Raw genomic sequence first — 18,625 nt, 5'->3', positions numbered from 1 at the left:
CAGAAATTTATTTTGTTTGTTTTGATTTCTGGTACAATCAAGTTCCTTTGTTATTATAAGAACTATTATTTGTATTGGACAGCTGGTGGTGAAATAACCCTAGGTCACTAGAAAGAAAGCTTTCTCTTTGGTTGGCCTCATGGTTCCAAAAAAGGCCTCTCAGTGAAAATTCCTTTTCTGATAATGACATACTTGATAGTCTATTTCTAAAGGATTATTACTCTTTCTGTGTGCTTGATGTTGCTCTGTGTCTGACCTTGTGCCTTGTGACAAACCCCATATCAGGTGCTCTGTAGCGCTTTGAAAACACACTGCCAGACTGTCTTGTTTTATTGCTTACATAAGGACTGAGAAAGTGGCAGTGTGCTGTGCTTTGAGTTTTTCAATTACGAGTATCTTTAATAAATAGTCATTCTACCCTTTCCCTACATGCAAGTGCAGCTGTAAACAGGGGAAATGGGAGTTCACATCTAGTCAAATTAAAGACCTGTTAAAGCCAAAGTACTCCAAGATGCTAGTATTTCAAATATATGACATTTAAATTCTAATATCTCTTTCCTGTGACAAAAAGTTAAAGGTAATAGATTGTCACAACATGAATCCATTCTCATGACAATGGGTGTAATGAGATTGTCAGAAACACAAACCTAACTGTGGTGCAGTCTGGAGACTGTAATCTAGTTTGGTCCTGCCCAAGAGCTAGAAAGCATGTTCTGAGAATTGTATACTATTTTGAAATTGTAGTATGTTATTATTTTTCCCTCGAGGCAAAATTTCTTACTGAGATGTTGAATTTAGCTACCCACATTTTTCCAATAGCCGGATATATTTTCCTGTTTGGTTTTTCAAATATTACTATGTTTAAAATTTAAAATTAGAGATAAAATATTCTTATCCCGGAATGTGTTGCCTCTCCTCCTTCACTCCCCACCCCCAGTGTTACAAATTATAGGATTTTTGTACATGTGTTGTGGGTTTAGTAGGACTTTTGTTCTTCCTCTGTTCTCACAGCCAGCAATACAGGAATGCACAGGAGGCAAATCACTGACCTTTTAGACCAAAGTATTCAAGTCCATTCCCAGTGCTTTGTCATCACTTCGGACAACCGCTACATTCTCATCTGTGGCTTCTGGGATAAGAGTTTCCGAGTCTACTCTACTGACACAGGTAACTTATTTTCTTCATCAGTGAGCTAAAGTTAACCACAAGTAGCACTGAGAGGCTTAGAATGCTCTCTCATCTTCCTTTCAGTAATTACAAAGTTGTAAAATGTATGACATAGAGACACTATTTTTCCCTTTTAAGTAAAAATCTATTATATAGTCCACTATTAAGTTAATTTCAGCTTATTTTTAAGAGGCAGTTTTTTATAGTAGGTGTATCTCCCAAGCCTCATGCTTACAGAATGAATGATTCATTTGAAATCACATCCAGGTTTGCAAATACCATATGTACGTGTATATACATAATCACATAGCAGATGCACACACAGGTGTATTTTCCCACATTTTCTTTTCCCTTACTGGAAATTCTCATTAAATGTATTTCTTATTAGTAGATACCTTGCCTCCACTCAGTTCTGTATAGAATCTTGCCGAAAGCTACACCATCATGAAGGAAAGTAGCTGACTACTGATTTTATATGTGACAGGAGCTCTTGTTAGAATATAAAATTTTAAGTCCATATATTCATTTGCATGCATCTCCCTAAGGGACAAACCAAGCTTAACTCACTATTATTATGGAAGATCCAATCTATCAAAATGTTTATAAATTTTTGTATATAGGCCATTGAGAAAAATTGAAAAGTTTAATGAAGTCTCTCTAGAGTATTTTAGAAACTGTTAGAGGAGGAAATCAACTTATGGTAAATATGTAGTTGAATATTTGAAAGAATTAAAATTAGATATTAATGTATCAGAACTTGATAATACTGTGGAAGTAGAGTATTTCAACTAAGACAAGGATCTACAAATATCTTGCTTAAATGTGGTAGGAATAGGAAATTCTTTTTAATTGAAATTTCTAGTTAATTTAATGTTTTATAGTAAATCATTTTTCAGTCTTGTTAATAATCTTTAGAGAATGTATGAGTCCTTGTTTCTGCCTTACTAAGTATAATATATTGAAAAATTAACTGTTGGTTATTCAAGGACTTTGTCCTTATGCATTTTGATGATAGTACCATAATACAGCCATGAGAAAGTAGGGAAAAATAGTCAAATACGTACTGTTCATATAGAACCCTAGAAGTTGTTTTTGCCATGATCTTGTTGGTTTGTCCTGTTTTTTTTTCTTTTATGGAACCGATGATCTAGTTTTATAATTTGCATCCTACCTTCTGTAGGTCCAGAAAGAAAATATTATTCGAGTCTTTCTCATTAGTTAGGTGCTTACTGCATGTTTAGGTCTATGAGGTTGATTGATACTGCGCCTAAAACTCCTCCAGAATTCTTAAAAAAATGCCATGGGGGTTGATGTGCTCCTAAAATTATTTATTATTAGAATGAATTTTCTCTGATTTAATAATTAAATTTAAAATGTAACCTCTTCTTTCACTATTATGGTAATGATAGCTTAGAATCATTTGACCTTAAATTGTGCTCCCTTTGGGCAAAAATGTTCAGATTAAAATCACTACGTTCAGGCGCCTGGGTGGCTCAGTTGGTTAAAATCACTACGTTCTTTCACAAAATTTTCTTAAACATTCTTTTAGATGGCTTATTGTTTTTTACACATTTAAAAAATGTTCTTATAATTTACATACAATAAAATTAATTCTTTTGGGTTAGAGTTCTCTGAGTTTGGGCAGTGTGCAGAATCACAGAACCACCACAGTAAAGATGCAGAGCAGTTCTGTCATACCTCAGAAATTTCCTGCTCTGCCTCTTCGCCCCCTTTCTCCCCCATCCCAGCCTCGCCCTATGGCCCCGCTCTTCGTCTCTGTAATTTTGCATCTCCCAGAACGTTACATAAGTGGAATCATACATTATGTCAGTCTTTGGTTTTGACATCTGGGGATTTTTGAGCTTGCTGACATTCTATGTCATTTTTAAAAAGCACTGAATATTAATATTTGTAGAGTTAACCTCACTGTTATGTAATACTAATAATTAAAATAACGCATTCACACACAGTTCTTTAGAATTTATAAAGTTCTTTCATATACATGATACTGTTTCAGCCCCACAGCGGTCCTGTGAGATAGATAGAACAGGTATCTTTATCCCCATTTTTCAGATGATGAAACTGAGGTTTAAGTAACTTGTTGAAATTCGTATAGATAGTGGTGATTGAACTGGGCCTTGGAGCCAGCTCTTCTGACTTCAAATGTAGCATTCTTTGTGATTCTACCATATTATCTTATATAGATAGGTACACCTGTCAATATTCATTAATTTGGGAAAATGCTATAATTTACAACACTTAAGTTCCTAGTATGTCTTCCATGTTATGTTAGACTCGATAAACTAGATAACATTCCTTCCCCTCTTTCCAAAAACCTTCCACCTTACTGTTTTTTAAAATATGTGAGTGTGTGTGTATGTAAAACATTTTTATAAGTAGTAGCCTTATTTGAAACTTCATTTCAGTGGGACTTAGCTTGTACAATATTTATACTTGCCAGAAAAGTTATGAAAAAATCCTGAAATGATAGTATCTTAATATCTTATATACAAACTCTGATGCTAGTTTTATTTAAAATAATTTCAGTTAGGGTAAATACGTGTTTGTGTTTTTTGACAATAGGGATATTAAATATTTTCTCCTTTCAATTTGTCAGAGAAGCAAGGGGAAAATTGTATGATCAATAATATATAATAGCAAAGTTATCACAAGTGTTGAATTCAATTATATTTTAGCACATAAGCCAAAAAAAAATAAATAAAACCTTCTCTTATTACATTCAGGGTGGGGTGGGGTAGGGGAGAGAAACATGGTTGTAACAGAAAATTCTTTAAACATAAATCATGTTTTCGGGACACCACCAGAACAGCAGAGGCAACAATAAAACCTTCCCTCGGCAGTGGGAATTATTTTCAGGCCACATTTTAGATTCAGTGATGTAGAGTCCTGAGCTTGAATTTTTTTTATTTGTAGCACAGCTGTCAAATAAAACATTAACTAGAAAATTTGTTCTGTCAAAAAAGGGATATTCTAGTGCTTGTGGTAATATTTGATATTAGTGTGTGGAGAGGTCGACTGGTATTAAAGGAAACAAAAAATAAAGGTTGAGGAACACTTACGAGATTATCAGAAAATAATTTACCAAAAAGAGCAGCAGGTATTTCTATGCTGTGATTTATTTAGGAGGAGTGAACCTCAACCTCATAGCAATAACAAATACTGTGGAGGAAAGCTGCCAGAACAGGAAAAAGTGAACTTGAAAAAATAATGCTTTCCAGAGTTGAGTCCAAAGTATAAATTGTAGAAAATAGTTAATTTGTATTAAAATATGAAACACTTTAGATGTAAATATGTAAATGTCACTCCCTCATTTTGGTCTTCCTTGACACCTAATCTAAATTCATTCTACATTATTCTCACTGATCCTACCTTGTTTTTTCCTTTTATAATATTTACCACTATTCATAATTACATATGTTTGTATTTGTTTAATGTCTGTCTGCCCCACTAAACGCTAAATACTCTGAGGGCAGGGATCATGTCTATTTACCACCAATGTATATATAAGAGGGCCTAATGCCTGGCACTTAGTAGGTGTGCAATAAATGTTTGTTGAATAGAAAATAATTGTGATAACTGTGGGGGCAAAAATTAAAACACTAGTAAATTTTAATGAAAAAAGAATCACAGTGACTGAGTATACATTTTTCTAACCCTGATATTGTAGATATAGGGCAATGACTTAACCAAGAAATAACAAACGAATCTTGGAAAATTCTGCCACTATAGTTAATTCATCCCACTTTTACAGTTAAATCTTTCCACTTTGTCTTCTCATGAGTTGGAAATTAGGTTAAGTTACCAAGTGAACAGCTGCTCGTTTGCAAGCCTCCTGGAAGCACATGGGTTTCCTGTGCACCGTGTGCCTCATGTACCTACTTAATTGTAGTCACTCTCCTCCTTACTCCCACAACCCACTGAGGTGATAGGTATCAAGTCTTAAATAAGCCTACCCTCAACAACCCATTTAAATGATTCCTGGAGTTTACATGCTCTCCGCACTTAGGTGTAGGCTGGGACAGAAATAACTGTACATACTCTGTTATCAAAAACATAATCAACAGGGCGCCTGGGTGGCTCACATGGTTAAGCGTCTGCCTTCGGCTCAGGTCGTGATCCCAGGGTCTTGGGATCGAGTCCCGTGTCGGGCTCCCTACTCCTTGGGAGCCTGCTTCTCCCTCTGCCTCTCTCTCTCTCTCTCTCTCTGTCTTTCATGAATAAATAAATAAAATCTTTAAAAAAAAACATAATCAACAATATGGCGTGTTATTTTCAGTAGTTAAAATTCACTGATATAACCTTCAGTGTTCTGATTAGTAATAAGAGTGCATTCAGTTTCCTAACTTTGTCTTACCCCTTATAAGAAGGCCTGCCTTTACTCTAACCCCACCCATTTTACCACGACACCTCTCCACTTCGTTCTTCAGATAAATTGGAAATGATATAGAAATAAATGATTATATCTTTTCATACTTAATTTGCTTTTTCTTTTCCATATTTTTCATTTTAAGAAGTCTTGAATTCTTACCATATTCTTTATCGATACAGCTCATTTTTAAGTGAAATGTTTTGATATCAATTTAAAGGTTGGAGAAATTCAGAAGTACACATTTTTAACTTTTAGCAGTTAAAAAACACCTGCTTTGGTGAAAGACTTTGTTCACGGGAGAAAAAAATGCACTTTATTAATTGTGCAATTTGAGCCTGAAATGAATCTGAATTTAAAGTTACTAGTAGTAGGCTCTCCACAAGAGTGAACACACTGTATTTGACTTTCTATCTGAGTTAAGTAAAGTATATTTCAGCATTTTTTTAAAAATTTGCAGTAAGCTTTGTAATAAGCTTCAGACTTACTAAAATCAAGATTAAAAAAATTAACGTAAGTACTTTTTTAGTTATATTTATGATTACCTTGGAAAGTTAAATACACTTAGTTGCTAATACTTAACTGAGACCTTAAACTTTTGAATAGGTTATTATGTTTCCAAATTAAACATGAACTTTTTAGGCATATTACTCTTCTTTCAGCTTAGTGGTCTTCTTGAATATTTGAATTCTATTTATATTACCCCACTGAAACACTTCTTCAAAAATAAAAAGAAACTCATGCTGACTATTAGAGGTAGACATACTATGACATTCATCTGCAGTTCTGTAGACATTTCAAAGGGAAATGTTAGCTAGAAACCATAGGGATGTAGTGGAAGGGCTGCTATAGCTTATTTCATTCTTTAGACAAGTTTGTATGAATTAATTATAAACATTATATCTGATTTTTAAACAAAGATTCTCAAAGTGGGGGCTTTCCTTTTTTTTCCGGCACTGTTATGTGAATAATTCATCCTGTGTCCGAAGCCCTCCCTAGATGTATAGTAAGTGTACTGGGTTCCTCCCTTTTGTCCCTGGTCGTTAATGTTCGATAAACTGCCGTTATCTTAACTTCATCATCACCCACCAAGGAATTTTCATCATTCAGACAAGCAAAACAAAGAAAGAATGACCCAGCTCTAATTGCAATCACAATATATTAGTCTTTTTACCAAAACTTAGGTTCACGTAACTCTAATTTGAAAAGAACAGGAACTCTCCAAAGTGACTTATATTGTCTTTGTATAGATCACTTTAAAAAAAAAGAAATACATTAAATCTTTACTAATTCAGAGACAAGTTTGTATTAGCAAAGTCTGAACTATAGAGTACTTAAAGAAAGGCACCTAAGTTTTCTTTGCTTTGAATCATACCGGGTAACTTAAGAAATTGCTGAAATCATTCCAAATACAAGTTCTTCTGAGCCTGCTTTAATCAGTAGACATGATTCATTTGGAATTTATAGTAGCCATGTATAATGATATGGTATCATGGTCCTCAAATATTGTTTGTTGAAGTAGTTTTAACAGTATGTCTTTCAAAAGTGTTATCACTGTTCAATTGATTTTTTGTTGTTGTTGATATTCAAAGAAAACTTTTAGGTTAGACCAGATCAAATTTGATTGTAAAATCTGAATCATCAGAATCTGAGTCAATATGACTTCATTATCTTATAAGTGAAATGGTCACTGGAATTTCTTTATTTTATAGCAGTCTTAAAGAAAATTGTTTTGTATTTCAGGAAAATTGATTCAAGTGGTATTTGGCCATTGGGATGTGGTCACTTGCCTCACTCGTTCTGAGTCCTATATTGGGGGAAATTGCTACATTCTCTCAGGGTCACGTGACGCAACCCTTCTGCTCTGGTACTGGAATGGAAAAAGCAGTGGGATTGGAGATAACCCAGGCAGTAAGTACAAACTTATTTTATAAGTAAACTGTTACAAGTGATGTATAATAACATTTTGCAGTGAAGTTGCATTTTTTTTACCATGGTGAAAGTGAAACTGAATTATCAAATCTTTTTCTTAGTTGTAATTTAAGAAAGGTCTAGATAGCCTTTCAATTATTAACATTTTGTGAGCATTGATAATTCTCAAGTACAAGTACGAAATCTCATTTTTCATGTTACAAGTTATTCTTATGATCTGAAAATGCTAGTTCTTCATTGCAAATGGCTGTCACCAAATAAAAGAGAGGTGTTTCATTCACGAACAAGATATAACATAAAAGAGCAATCACATATTATCTTGTTTATCGAATTCATATTTTAAAAGAGCAAAAGAACAATTATAATTTCATGGAAATGAACCAGTCTTTATAAAGAATATGCTTTCATTTACATATTAAAAGATAAAACAGGTCATAAAAGGCCAATATGGAATATTCAAATTGGCTCTTGGTTTTTCAGATGGGAAATGAAAATGTTCACCAACAGCCTTAAACATCTTTATGAAACTATGCTGAAGGCAGTAAAACAAAAAATGTGTAACCATTTAAAATTGTAATTCACAGAAGGCAAAAAAAGGAAGCAGCTACCATTAAAACCAATCGCACACAGCTGCAGAAAAGAAATGGCTTTAGAAAAACACATTAAGAAGTAGGAAAAAACAATTAAAGGGACCACCTGAAAAATGAGAATTTAATTAAAATTATTATGACAACACTGAAGAGTTCCTGCAAGAATAGCTTTTAAGATTTTTACTTCATAAGGTAGAACATTTTAACTGCTCTTAAATATTTACAGTTTCTTAATTTAAAGCAAGTTGCACTGTATTTGGTTAAGGAAGCACCATTTTGTCCCTGATTGCTTTACCTGAATATCGTGGTATTTAACTTCTGTCATTTAACTCCAAATTATGAAACAGCCTGAATACGCTTTAGTCCATCACATTTTGGATTGACTTCTTCAAGCTGTGCTTATTAAATGTGTAATATTTGATTAAAAATGAAACCTTTTAAAAAAAACTTAGCCAAAAACCAGTGTATAATTTTAAAAGTATATGGGACATATTTTATAAAAGCTGTTTATGCTTTTTTGTCTTGTGTAATGGGTAAACATAATTTTTATTAAATCCTCTAATGTATATTTCTTATGTTACTCAAATCAGGGACGATTCCCTATACAAATAGAATATGAAAAATCTCTTTAAGGCTGTGATGCTTTGGATAATACGGTCTTTGTGATCAGGTCAAACTCAGTGTATGTGTTTAAATGGGAGGGTAATGTGTCCGTGTGTGTATTCCACATATTTATACAGGCATCTGCATTTTATATGTAATTATGATAAAATTTTTAAACATGTAGACTTCGGGGATTTTGTTTTTCACTTTCATTTGAGAAGTACTTCATGTTCTTTACATTATGGACCCTTACATTCTGCTCCTTCTTTATTTCTGGCCTTTTAGGAGGGTCTACTTTCAATTTCTTTTTTTCCTCTGTCTATAAGTTTAGTTACCAAGATTCAGTAAATCATCTAAGACAAACCTAGGCTTGACATAAATAATAAATATACAATTTGTTACTTAGCTAAAAATATTTAGGAAGTACTTCCTCTTGCCTTAAAATAATGCGTTTCATGCGTATACAGCATTCCAAACACAAGAAAAAGATTTTTTGTTTGGTTTTTGTTTTTTTACTTCCTTGACCTAATTATGTTCTGTATGTTATACATGGTCATTACCAATGTGTACTCTGAGAAGTAGCTAAAGACTTATTAGCTACACTTATATGTAATGGCCGTTACTCAGAAATTAAAGTGTATTTTAGAACTAGAAATATTCAGCTTTTCCAGAAGGGAGAAATATATATTTAAATACCTTATAAATCATCCTAGAGATGGTTTTTACATGCATGTCTTCTAAAAAAATGAATCAAGTAGCACTGACCAAATCCTGGAGTTTGAAATGAAGCAAATCTAAGTTCTGAGCTTTGCTATGGTCCTTCTGTCTTGTCTGTAAAATGAAAGCAACAATACTAACTGACTTAAGGTGTTATCAGAAGCACAGAATGCTTAGAGAAAATAAATCACCACACAAACACCATCCTTTTGGCATTAGAGTGTATATTATAATGTAATATTTTTCATAAGCACTTCATCTGTACCCTCTCATTGTCTGCAGTATGGTGGACATTAACTCCTAGGAATGCTGGCAATGAAAAGGAAAAAAAAAAAAGAATAACATAACAGCACATCTAATAAAAATTTTAGAAAATTGTAATGTATCTTGACTAAATTAAATTACCTTTCTCAAAGTAAACCTCATCCTTTCTGGCCCTTTTATAGTGTCTGATGTCCCAATCTAATTTTGCTTTAGCTTTGAAGGCTGAATCTGGGAGAAAGACAAATAGGCACTTTTTCATATAATGAGAATTTCCACACATTAGAATAGAAAAATGAACAAGTTGGTCCAAGCTTTTCAAAAGAAAATGACAAACAAAAACAAAGACATTTTTACCACAAGTGTGGACTGTGTTTTACACATTCATGCAAGCTGGTTTGGATTTTATAAGCCTCTGGCTTGTTGATGGCTCCACGATGCAGCTGCTGAAGTCGAGGAATTTTAGGTTATGCTTATTCCTGTATTGTATCTCCTGGATGCAATATAAATGACCTTTAAGAAACAGCCACGTTTTTTGTTGTTTTTTTTTTTTTACATACAATTTCAGTCTGGTCTGTAAATGCACACAACACCTCAACTTAAATTTTTGAATACAGACTTTTTTCTTTCTTGAAGGGAAAACTAAAGAAAACTAAGCTATTGCTTTTTCTGCGTTTTATAGGTCTCATTCAAGCATTTAGTTTGTGTGTTTTGTTTTCAAAAATTATGAGAATAAGCTAGTAATTTTCCTTCCTAGGGTCGTACGCCTGCGCCGTTTTCTACAAATCTGATGTTAGTGCTATATATAAAGTTCACAGCTTTATTCCTCTTTTTTTTTTTTTAAATCATGTTATCCAGTACTAAAATACACATTGCTTGGGCAAAATCTGGCTAATTCAGCTGGATAAAACCTATATTTAGTATAACTTGGGCTTTTAAAAGGATATACATGTTTTATAAACTCTGCTTAGATTACGTGGCAAAAGCCTTGTTTTCCTGTATAACAGATAGTTTTTCATCTTTTACTCATTTTGTGATAGTTATTTCCTGTGGAATTCAATTTTCTTACTGAGAAGAAAAATTAAGATACAATTCCAATTAGTTGTAGATTTTTAAATAAAATTAACGAAGAATATTTTAATGAAAGGTATTTTCTACATGGACGCATATCTCCCTTTGCCCTAGTACTCTTTGTGTTTTAGAACTGAATTTGTGTACCAAAATGCTTTTCCTGAAGCACTCGTTTTTCCCTCAGAATAATGCTATACAGACTGTACATTTGCAAATTTTGGAGAAAATATCCCCCAGTGCCTTCAGTTGACATTTAAATACTTTAAACTTTGAAATGATCTTAGAAGCAAGATGAAAATTTACAAAATAGTTATTATCTACGATTTTTATATTGTATTACTAGTTCATAAACTTAAAATTAAATGCTTACTAAGCATTTAAAATTAAATGCTTATTAAGTATTTTCAGGCTTCTGAGTAATTTTTTAAAAGTCACAGTTGATTAGCTTGAGCACAGTTGATTAGCTTGAGAAACAAATGGTTGCTGACTGTGAGGGTGTTGTGTGGATGTGTGTATATAGTATTTCAGTAAAGTACTTTTCCATTCTCACATTCTGTTTTTGATTTGATTGAAAGGTGGCATTTTTTTTTTCCCTCTTTGCAATCAGACATGCTAATCTATGTCAGCTTTCTCCTTTATGGGAATGGCGTCTACTGAAAAAAAAACACACACAACTATTTAAGTTTTTTTCATAACAACAAGATTCTGTTCTTTAAGAATATTTCAGCACCATTAATTAGAAAGAAGGTTTTATTAACCATAAGGCTAGCACTAACAGACCACAGAGCTGTTTTTTAGAGTACTGTATGCCATAGCTGCCCTGCTTTTTCTCTGTCTAAAACTTCATTTTGTTATACTCTCATCAATCACTTAAGTCATTACCGTAAATCCTACTGTTGTTAATTTTACTAGTATCACCCTAATGAGACATTCCTGCTATAATTAAAAATGAATTCTAACTTTCAGGCATTCTAAATTTTTTTTTAATGAATTTAGAATGATCTTGCCATATGACTATAAATACCACTGATATACATGGACTACTCATCAGTCTATAAGAAAAGTAGTATCATTTTATGTCCAGGTGTGAATTATTTACTGGTTGCTTCTGTGCACATGCGCTTATGCATATGTATATTTTTGTGCACATATTTAGGAATTATGTTCTTTCTATCATAAAGCCTAATATGTTTTACTGAAGCTACTGATAAATCCTTACTCTTTGTCTTGCCAAACTATAGGTGTATGTAACACGAACGGTACTACTCACTGTAAGTAGGTGTCCTAGAGCACCATCTGCTGGATATACTTGGGGACTTAATGTTGGTAAATTTGAAAATCAGTACTTGATAAGTCAGCTGTACTTTGTTTTTAATTGGCTGTGATATATTATTTCTCGTCATAAATGCCAAGATACGTACATTTGTGTTGAACCATGTGTGTAAAAGAAATCACTTTTTTCCTTCTTTTTCCGCCACCCTCAGGTGGATTTGGAAATTTATAATAAGCTATTGTTGAAGGAAAAAGTAAGCACAACCTATGCCTAATGAAACAAAGCATCAGTTTGTCATGAGATAAACTCTTATCTTCTTGATCGCAGGTCTTCAGTAAGCTACAGTGGAAGAAAATTGTTTGGATATTTTAATCTTATGTTCACTTGATTCTGAATATGAAAGCAGTGCTTGAAACAAGTAGCCTTCTTATACCTTGATTCTTGATCTGATTCTTTGTCTAGAGCATGAGTTCTTGTATTTACCTCCTCGAGAGCTTTCCTTGTGGCCTGACTTTTGGCGTATACTGTTGTACTAAGACTACCCTGTATTTTTCTTTTTTTCTTGAAGAATTCATCAAGTTGGGTTTGAAGTAGTATGTTGGCAGTGTTCAAGTTCAGGTGACATTAAACTACTACGTTTATGAAATTCTCCAGAAGGTCCAGGATGTTTGGTGCTCCATGATGTAATGCAGGCCCTCAAATTCCAGCAAAACAACTCTGTATTTACTGCTTGTAACTAATAGTAGATGTGGTAAAAGGAATTATATTCATATGGCAAATGAATACAACCTTAATGTGCACCATATGCAGAGTGGTGGGGTGATGTGCCAATATATCACATTTATTTACCTTGTTTAGTTGTAGAGAAAAATGACTATACCATTCAGCCATAGGCTATAGTCATATAAATATGAGAACAGAAGAACTGATGATTTATGCCCTCAAATTGAAACTGAGTATCTTCATGTGTAGATTTTAATAGTGCCACACCAAAGGAAGTTGCTTGTCTAATACTTTATGCTCAGATGGAAAATTTAATTTAAAAAATTGGTAGAACTAATGTAAGGAGATAAAAGTTCCCTCTAGTCAACTAAAGTTCTCAAAGAAAATTTTGAATGTATCTTCTTTCATTTAATTGAAACTGAATATGCCCTGAAATTGCAAAACTGCAAGCTACTTCTTCTGTCCCTAAAGGCGGGATTCTTCTTCTTTTCGAATATTGTGGGTGTGCGTGTGCGTGTGCACGTAATATTATTGGAGAATCACTATAAGGACACATTTAATCAAGACCCCCTGGAACAATGTATTAGACTGACTTTATCACCTTCCAAAAAGTTCATTCATTAGAGAAATTGTCTGATAGTTTTGTGTCTATGTACCTCGTACTTTAGATATCCTGAGACTTTATTAAAAGAGACCCATTTTTATATGAAATTAAATACTTAAATGCTTCTAATGATTTCTTTTACAAAGCGACAATTGCTCTAGTCTTTAAGGTAATTTTGCTCACAAATAGGCTTGGTCAGGCTTCAGATTCTAGATTGAATCAAGTATTTTTAGGTAGGAAAAAGTCCTTAGAATTCTTTATGCCTCCCATGGCTAAGGCTTCATGACTGCTAAACTTTTTAGCTTTTATTCTTGTAGCTTGTAATTTTCTACAACTGAGAGATTGCTTTATTTCCTTGGGGTGAAAAGGGTCAGGATGTTTCTTTTTTTTAATTGCAATAAAATGGACATATAAAACATACTAGTTTCAGGTATACAACATGGTGTCTTGATATATGTATATACTGCAGAATGATCACCACAATTTATTTAGGTAACATCCATCATCACACACAGTAATACATTTTTTCCCCGTGATGAGAATCTACTCTCTTAGCAGCTTGCAAATATACGGTGTAGTAGTATTAGCTATGGTCACCATGCTGTACATTACCAGGACTTGCTTATTTTATAATTGAAAGTTTATACCTTTTGACCACCTTTGCCATCTCCCCTCCCCACCAACTACCAGTCTGTTCTTTGTATCTTTAAGTTCAGTTTTTTTGTTTGTTTAGTTTTGGGGTTTTTTAAATTCCACACATAAATGAGATTATAAAGTATTTTTCTTTCTCAGTCTGGCTTATTTCACTTAGCATAATGCCCTCAAGGTCCATTCTGTTGTCACAGATGGCAGGATCTCCTCTTTTTTTATGAATGAATAATAATACACTGATATATATACATATGTATATCACATTTTCTTTATCCATTCATCCCTTGGTGGATACAGGTTGTTTCTATGTCTTGGCTATTATACATAATGCTGCAGTGAACATGAGAGTGTAGATATCTTTTCAATGTAGTGTTTTCATGTCCTTCAGCTAGATACCCAGAAGTGGAATTGCTGTATCATATGATAGTTCTATTTTTTATTTTTTGAGGAACCTCCATACTGCTTTCCATTGTTGCTACAGCAATCTACATTCCCACCAACAGTGCATGAGGGTTCCCTCTTCTCTACATCCTCTCCAACACTTGTTATTTATTATCCGTTGTTTTTTTTTTTTTTTAAGGATAGTCTTAAGTGAAAGTGACTTTTTTTTTTAAGATTTTATTTTTAAGTAATCTCTATACCAACATGGGGCTTGAACTCCCAACCCTGAGATCAAGGGTCGCATGCTCTCCTGACTGAGCCAGCTGGGCACACCTATTTATTGTCTTTTTGATAACAGCTTTCTAACAGTTGTGAGGTGATAGCTCATTGTGCTTTTGATTTGCATTTCCTGATGATGAGTGATGTTGAGCACCTTTTTATGTACCTGTTGGCCATCTGTATGTCTTCTTTGGAAAAAATACCTATTCACATCCTCTGCTATTCATTCATTCATTCATTCATTCATTCATTCATTCCTCTGCCCATTTTTAAAAAAGCAGATTGTTTTATGTTTGTTTCTTTGCTATTTAGTTGTATGAGCTCTTTTATTTATTTTGGATATTATCAGATATATGATTTGCAAGCATTTTCTCCCACTCCATAGGTTGCCTTTTCATTTTGTTGATGGTTTCTTTTGTTCTACAGAAGCATTTTAGTTTGAAGTAGTCTTACTTGTTTATTTTTTGCTTTTGTTGCCTTTGCTTTTGGTGTCAAATTCAGAATGTGTGTATTTATGCGTAGAAAAAAGTCCAGAATGACAGCCAGCAAAATGTTTTTTATTATGTTATTTAGCAATGGTTATTTATAGGTAGTGGAATTTAGAGGCAGTTTTTCCATTTCCTTCTCCATAATTTACTAAATTATCTGAATGTTTTATAATGAGCATGTATTACTTTGATAATCAGAGACAATAAAGACATATTAGGGTGGAATACCTAATTATATTAATATACCTTCACTTCCTGCTCTAGGCTTCTAGATATTAGTTTTATCAGAATTTATATGGATTGTTAGGGAAGGTTGGAAAGTCTAAAAAAAGGAAGAATGGGAGAAACCAAAGTATGATTTTTAGAAAATAAGAAACAAAAAAATGACAAGAAACAAAAATAATCAGAACCATCTCTAATTTTCACTTATGCAGCATAGGATCAGATATACTTTTGCTGAAAGGAGTGTCTACAACAGAGAGTGAAAATCATTCTACTATTACTAGTACTACTTTACTCCTAGGTGATACTTGCTGGATGTTCACTACATGCTGGGCACCATCAAAAGCACTTTACATAGTAGTCCTGTGTGGTAGCTACTACTATTATCCTTGTTTTATAGATGAGGCACAGAGAGATTATAAATATGTCTTTACTTGCTGCCCTGAGCCTTGAAGCTCCTAGATCTTACTGAAACTGTGAGAACACGCCCAAGGGAAGTCACATAGCTAGCACTCTAGGCCAAAGGTGCCTTTTTTTTTTTTTTTTAAGATTTTATTTATTTATTTGGCAGAGAGAGACACAGCAAGAGAGGGAACACAAGCAGGGGGAGCGGGAGAGGGAGAAGCAGGCCTCCCGCTGAGCAGGGAGCTCAATGCAGGGCTCGATCCCAGGACCCTGGGATCATGACCTGAGCCAAAGGCAGACTCTTAACAGCTGAGCCACCCAGGCTCCCCCAGAGGTGCTATTCTTGATCACTAAACTGTACTGCACTTTTAATTTGATTAATTGCACCATGAGCTATAGAAAATTTGATGCAATCCTGTCACTAAAGCATGCTTTGTATTTGCAAAGGACAATACAGAGATAATTTTGCTAAACTGAATTCTTAGGACAGTATATATCATTAGGATTTTGAGTTTTTATTTTTATTTAGTTTTAAGATTTTATTTATTTTGAGGTAGAGAGAGCATGAGCAGGGGGGAGAGGCAAAGGGAGAGGGAGAATCAGACTCTTTGCTGAGCAGGGAGCCCGTCCTGGGCCAGGACCCTGGGATCACAAGAAGGCATTTAACCCACTGAGCCACTCAGGCACCCCAGGGTTTTGTGTTTTTTTCGTTTTTTTAGAGAGAGTGCTCAAGCAGGGGAGGGGCAGAGGGAGAGAGAATCTTAAGCAGCTCCACCCCCAGCACAGAGCCTGACATTGGGGGTGGGGGGCTCAGTCTCAGACAGTCCTATGACTCTGAGGTCTTGACCTGAGCCAAAATCAAGAGTCATTGCTTGGGATGCCTGGGTGGCTCAGTCAGTTAAGCGTCTGCCTTTGGCTCAGGTCATGATCCCAGGGTCCTGGGGTCAGGGCCCTGCATCTGGCTCCCTGCTCGGCGGGAAGCCTGCTTTTCCCTCTGCCTGCCACTCCCCCTGCTTGTGCTCTCTCTCTCTGACAAATAAATAAAATCTTTAAAAAAAATTTTAAAAAAAAGTCATATGCTTAACCAACTGAGCCACCTGGGTACCCCAGGATTTTGTATTTTTTTAATATTATTACACAATTTAGGGTTATACTTTAAGTATACAGTTGTAGGTACATACTCACACAAACACATTTTCCAGTGTTGCTTAGAAGAGAGAAAGAAATGCACACAGAGATGGAGATAGAGAGGAGGAAGGTTATACACCAAGAACTTAAAATGGATTTTTGTACCAACATTATCTTGTCTTGCATTAATAATTCTAATATTATTTACAAGAGGAAGCTACCAAAATTTGCTATCTTATGGGTGTCCCACCCTAAATGCAGCTTTGGCTTATTTTCTGTAGTCTATATGTTTAACCAAATTAGCATGTTTTTCACCAAAGAGACCATGATGAATAGAGACAAGGGGAAATGTTGGTGGAGATAGAAGGAATAGAACAAATTTCAAATAATTTCTCTTTGCATAATTAAAATATAGTGTTATAATTCCCATCGGGACATTAGGAAGTTAATGGGATAGGTTTAAGAAACATTTAGTAGCTAACCTCATTTCCGCTTCAGAAAGCCATTTCCTTTCTCGGTTTGCCATTATGGTGAGCCACATGAGAAAGCTTAGTGTACAGTTTTCACATGAATTTTTTTTTCTGTGTTGTAGTAATCAAAATGTAATTAAAATGGAACAAAAGGCATGTGCAAAATAGAAGTATCCATCTTTAGGAAATGACTGGCATATATTATATAATACTTAGATTATAAAAAATCTATATATTCTTAATAACATATATTTAGTTTCTTAAACTTGTGTTTTCTTTCAGAATGAATACTCTATTGAAATGATTTTTTTAACAAAGCCGGGTTTCATATTTTGTTTTACCTCTCTTAAGAGGTCAAATGGTATTACATTTTAATAATGTGGAAAATTATATCAGTTGTTTTTATTTAAGGACTTTATTAATTGCTGTGAAATATTCATTTTGTAAAAAAATTCATTTATAACAAAGAGTTTGAACTTCAGTACAGCTTTTTGGCCTTTCCAATTATAGGTATTTATAATTTGCAGGTTTATAGTAAGGTAACAAAACCTGATCCAATGACCATTTAGAATCAAGTCATTTGCCAATATAAGACTATATTTTATTTTCCTCTTGGTTTCCACAGTGCATTACACATAATATATATCCAATAAAGGCTATTAAGTGAACAAAGGAGTAAGTGAATGTATGAGAAAGCAATTGGGAAATGTTAACTTTTGGCCCAGGAGTCATCTAAACTAAGTATTAATTGAAAGAACTAATTTAATTTCTATAAACATAGGGATAGGGAGATGTTGAACCAAACTTTGTTTCATAATAAGTGGTATTTTAAAAATGAGGAATGAGTGAAGGGGATTCTCTCTCTGCTAGTAACATATTGAAACTGTTAATGAGAACTTTGTAGTACATTTTTTTTTTTAAGATTTTATTTATTTATTTGACAGAGAGAGACACAGCGAGAGAGGGAACACAAGCAGGGGGAGAGGGAGAGGGAGAAGCAGGCTTCCCGCAGAGCAGGGAGCCCGATGCGGGGCTCGATCCCAGGACCCTGGGATCATGACCTGAGCTGAAGGCAGACGCTTAACGACTGAGCCACCCAGGCGCCCTGTAGTACATTTTGAAGTAATTTAATTTTTATAAGAGTGAGGAGATGATGCCAAAAATACCAAGAACTTTATTTATTTTTTAAAATGTAACTCAAAAGTTTGCCAGAAATACATGTCTGGTTTGTTTTTACCTGGATTATTAATCCTCCTTGCTTTAATGGAGACAT

The 18,625-nt window shown here is 34.1% G+C and overlaps 1 protein-coding gene across 3 annotated transcripts in view; it reads left to right on the top strand.

Annotated features, from left to right (window-relative positions):
* Positions 1–18,625, top strand: part of LRBA (LPS responsive beige-like anchor protein) — a 737,558-nt gene that overhangs the window by 698,503 nt on the left and 20,430 nt on the right. For all 3 annotated transcript variants that reach the window (XM_027597848.2, XM_027597846.2, XM_027597847.2), the window contains 2 exons: positions 1,012–1,167; positions 7,298–7,465. In XM_027597848.2, coding sequence (XP_027453649.2) covers positions 1,012–1,167; positions 7,298–7,465 — 324 coding nt within the window. The remainder of the gene's footprint in view (positions 1–1,011; positions 1,168–7,297; positions 7,466–18,625) is intronic.

This window comes from Zalophus californianus, chromosome 2, assembly GCF_009762305.2.
Source record: "Zalophus californianus isolate mZalCal1 chromosome 2, mZalCal1.pri.v2, whole genome shotgun sequence".
NCBI lineage: Eukaryota > Metazoa > Chordata > Mammalia > Carnivora > Otariidae > Zalophus > Zalophus californianus.
Note: the sequence above shows the minus strand (reverse complement) of the source record. Positions and strands in the feature narration are given on the sequence as shown.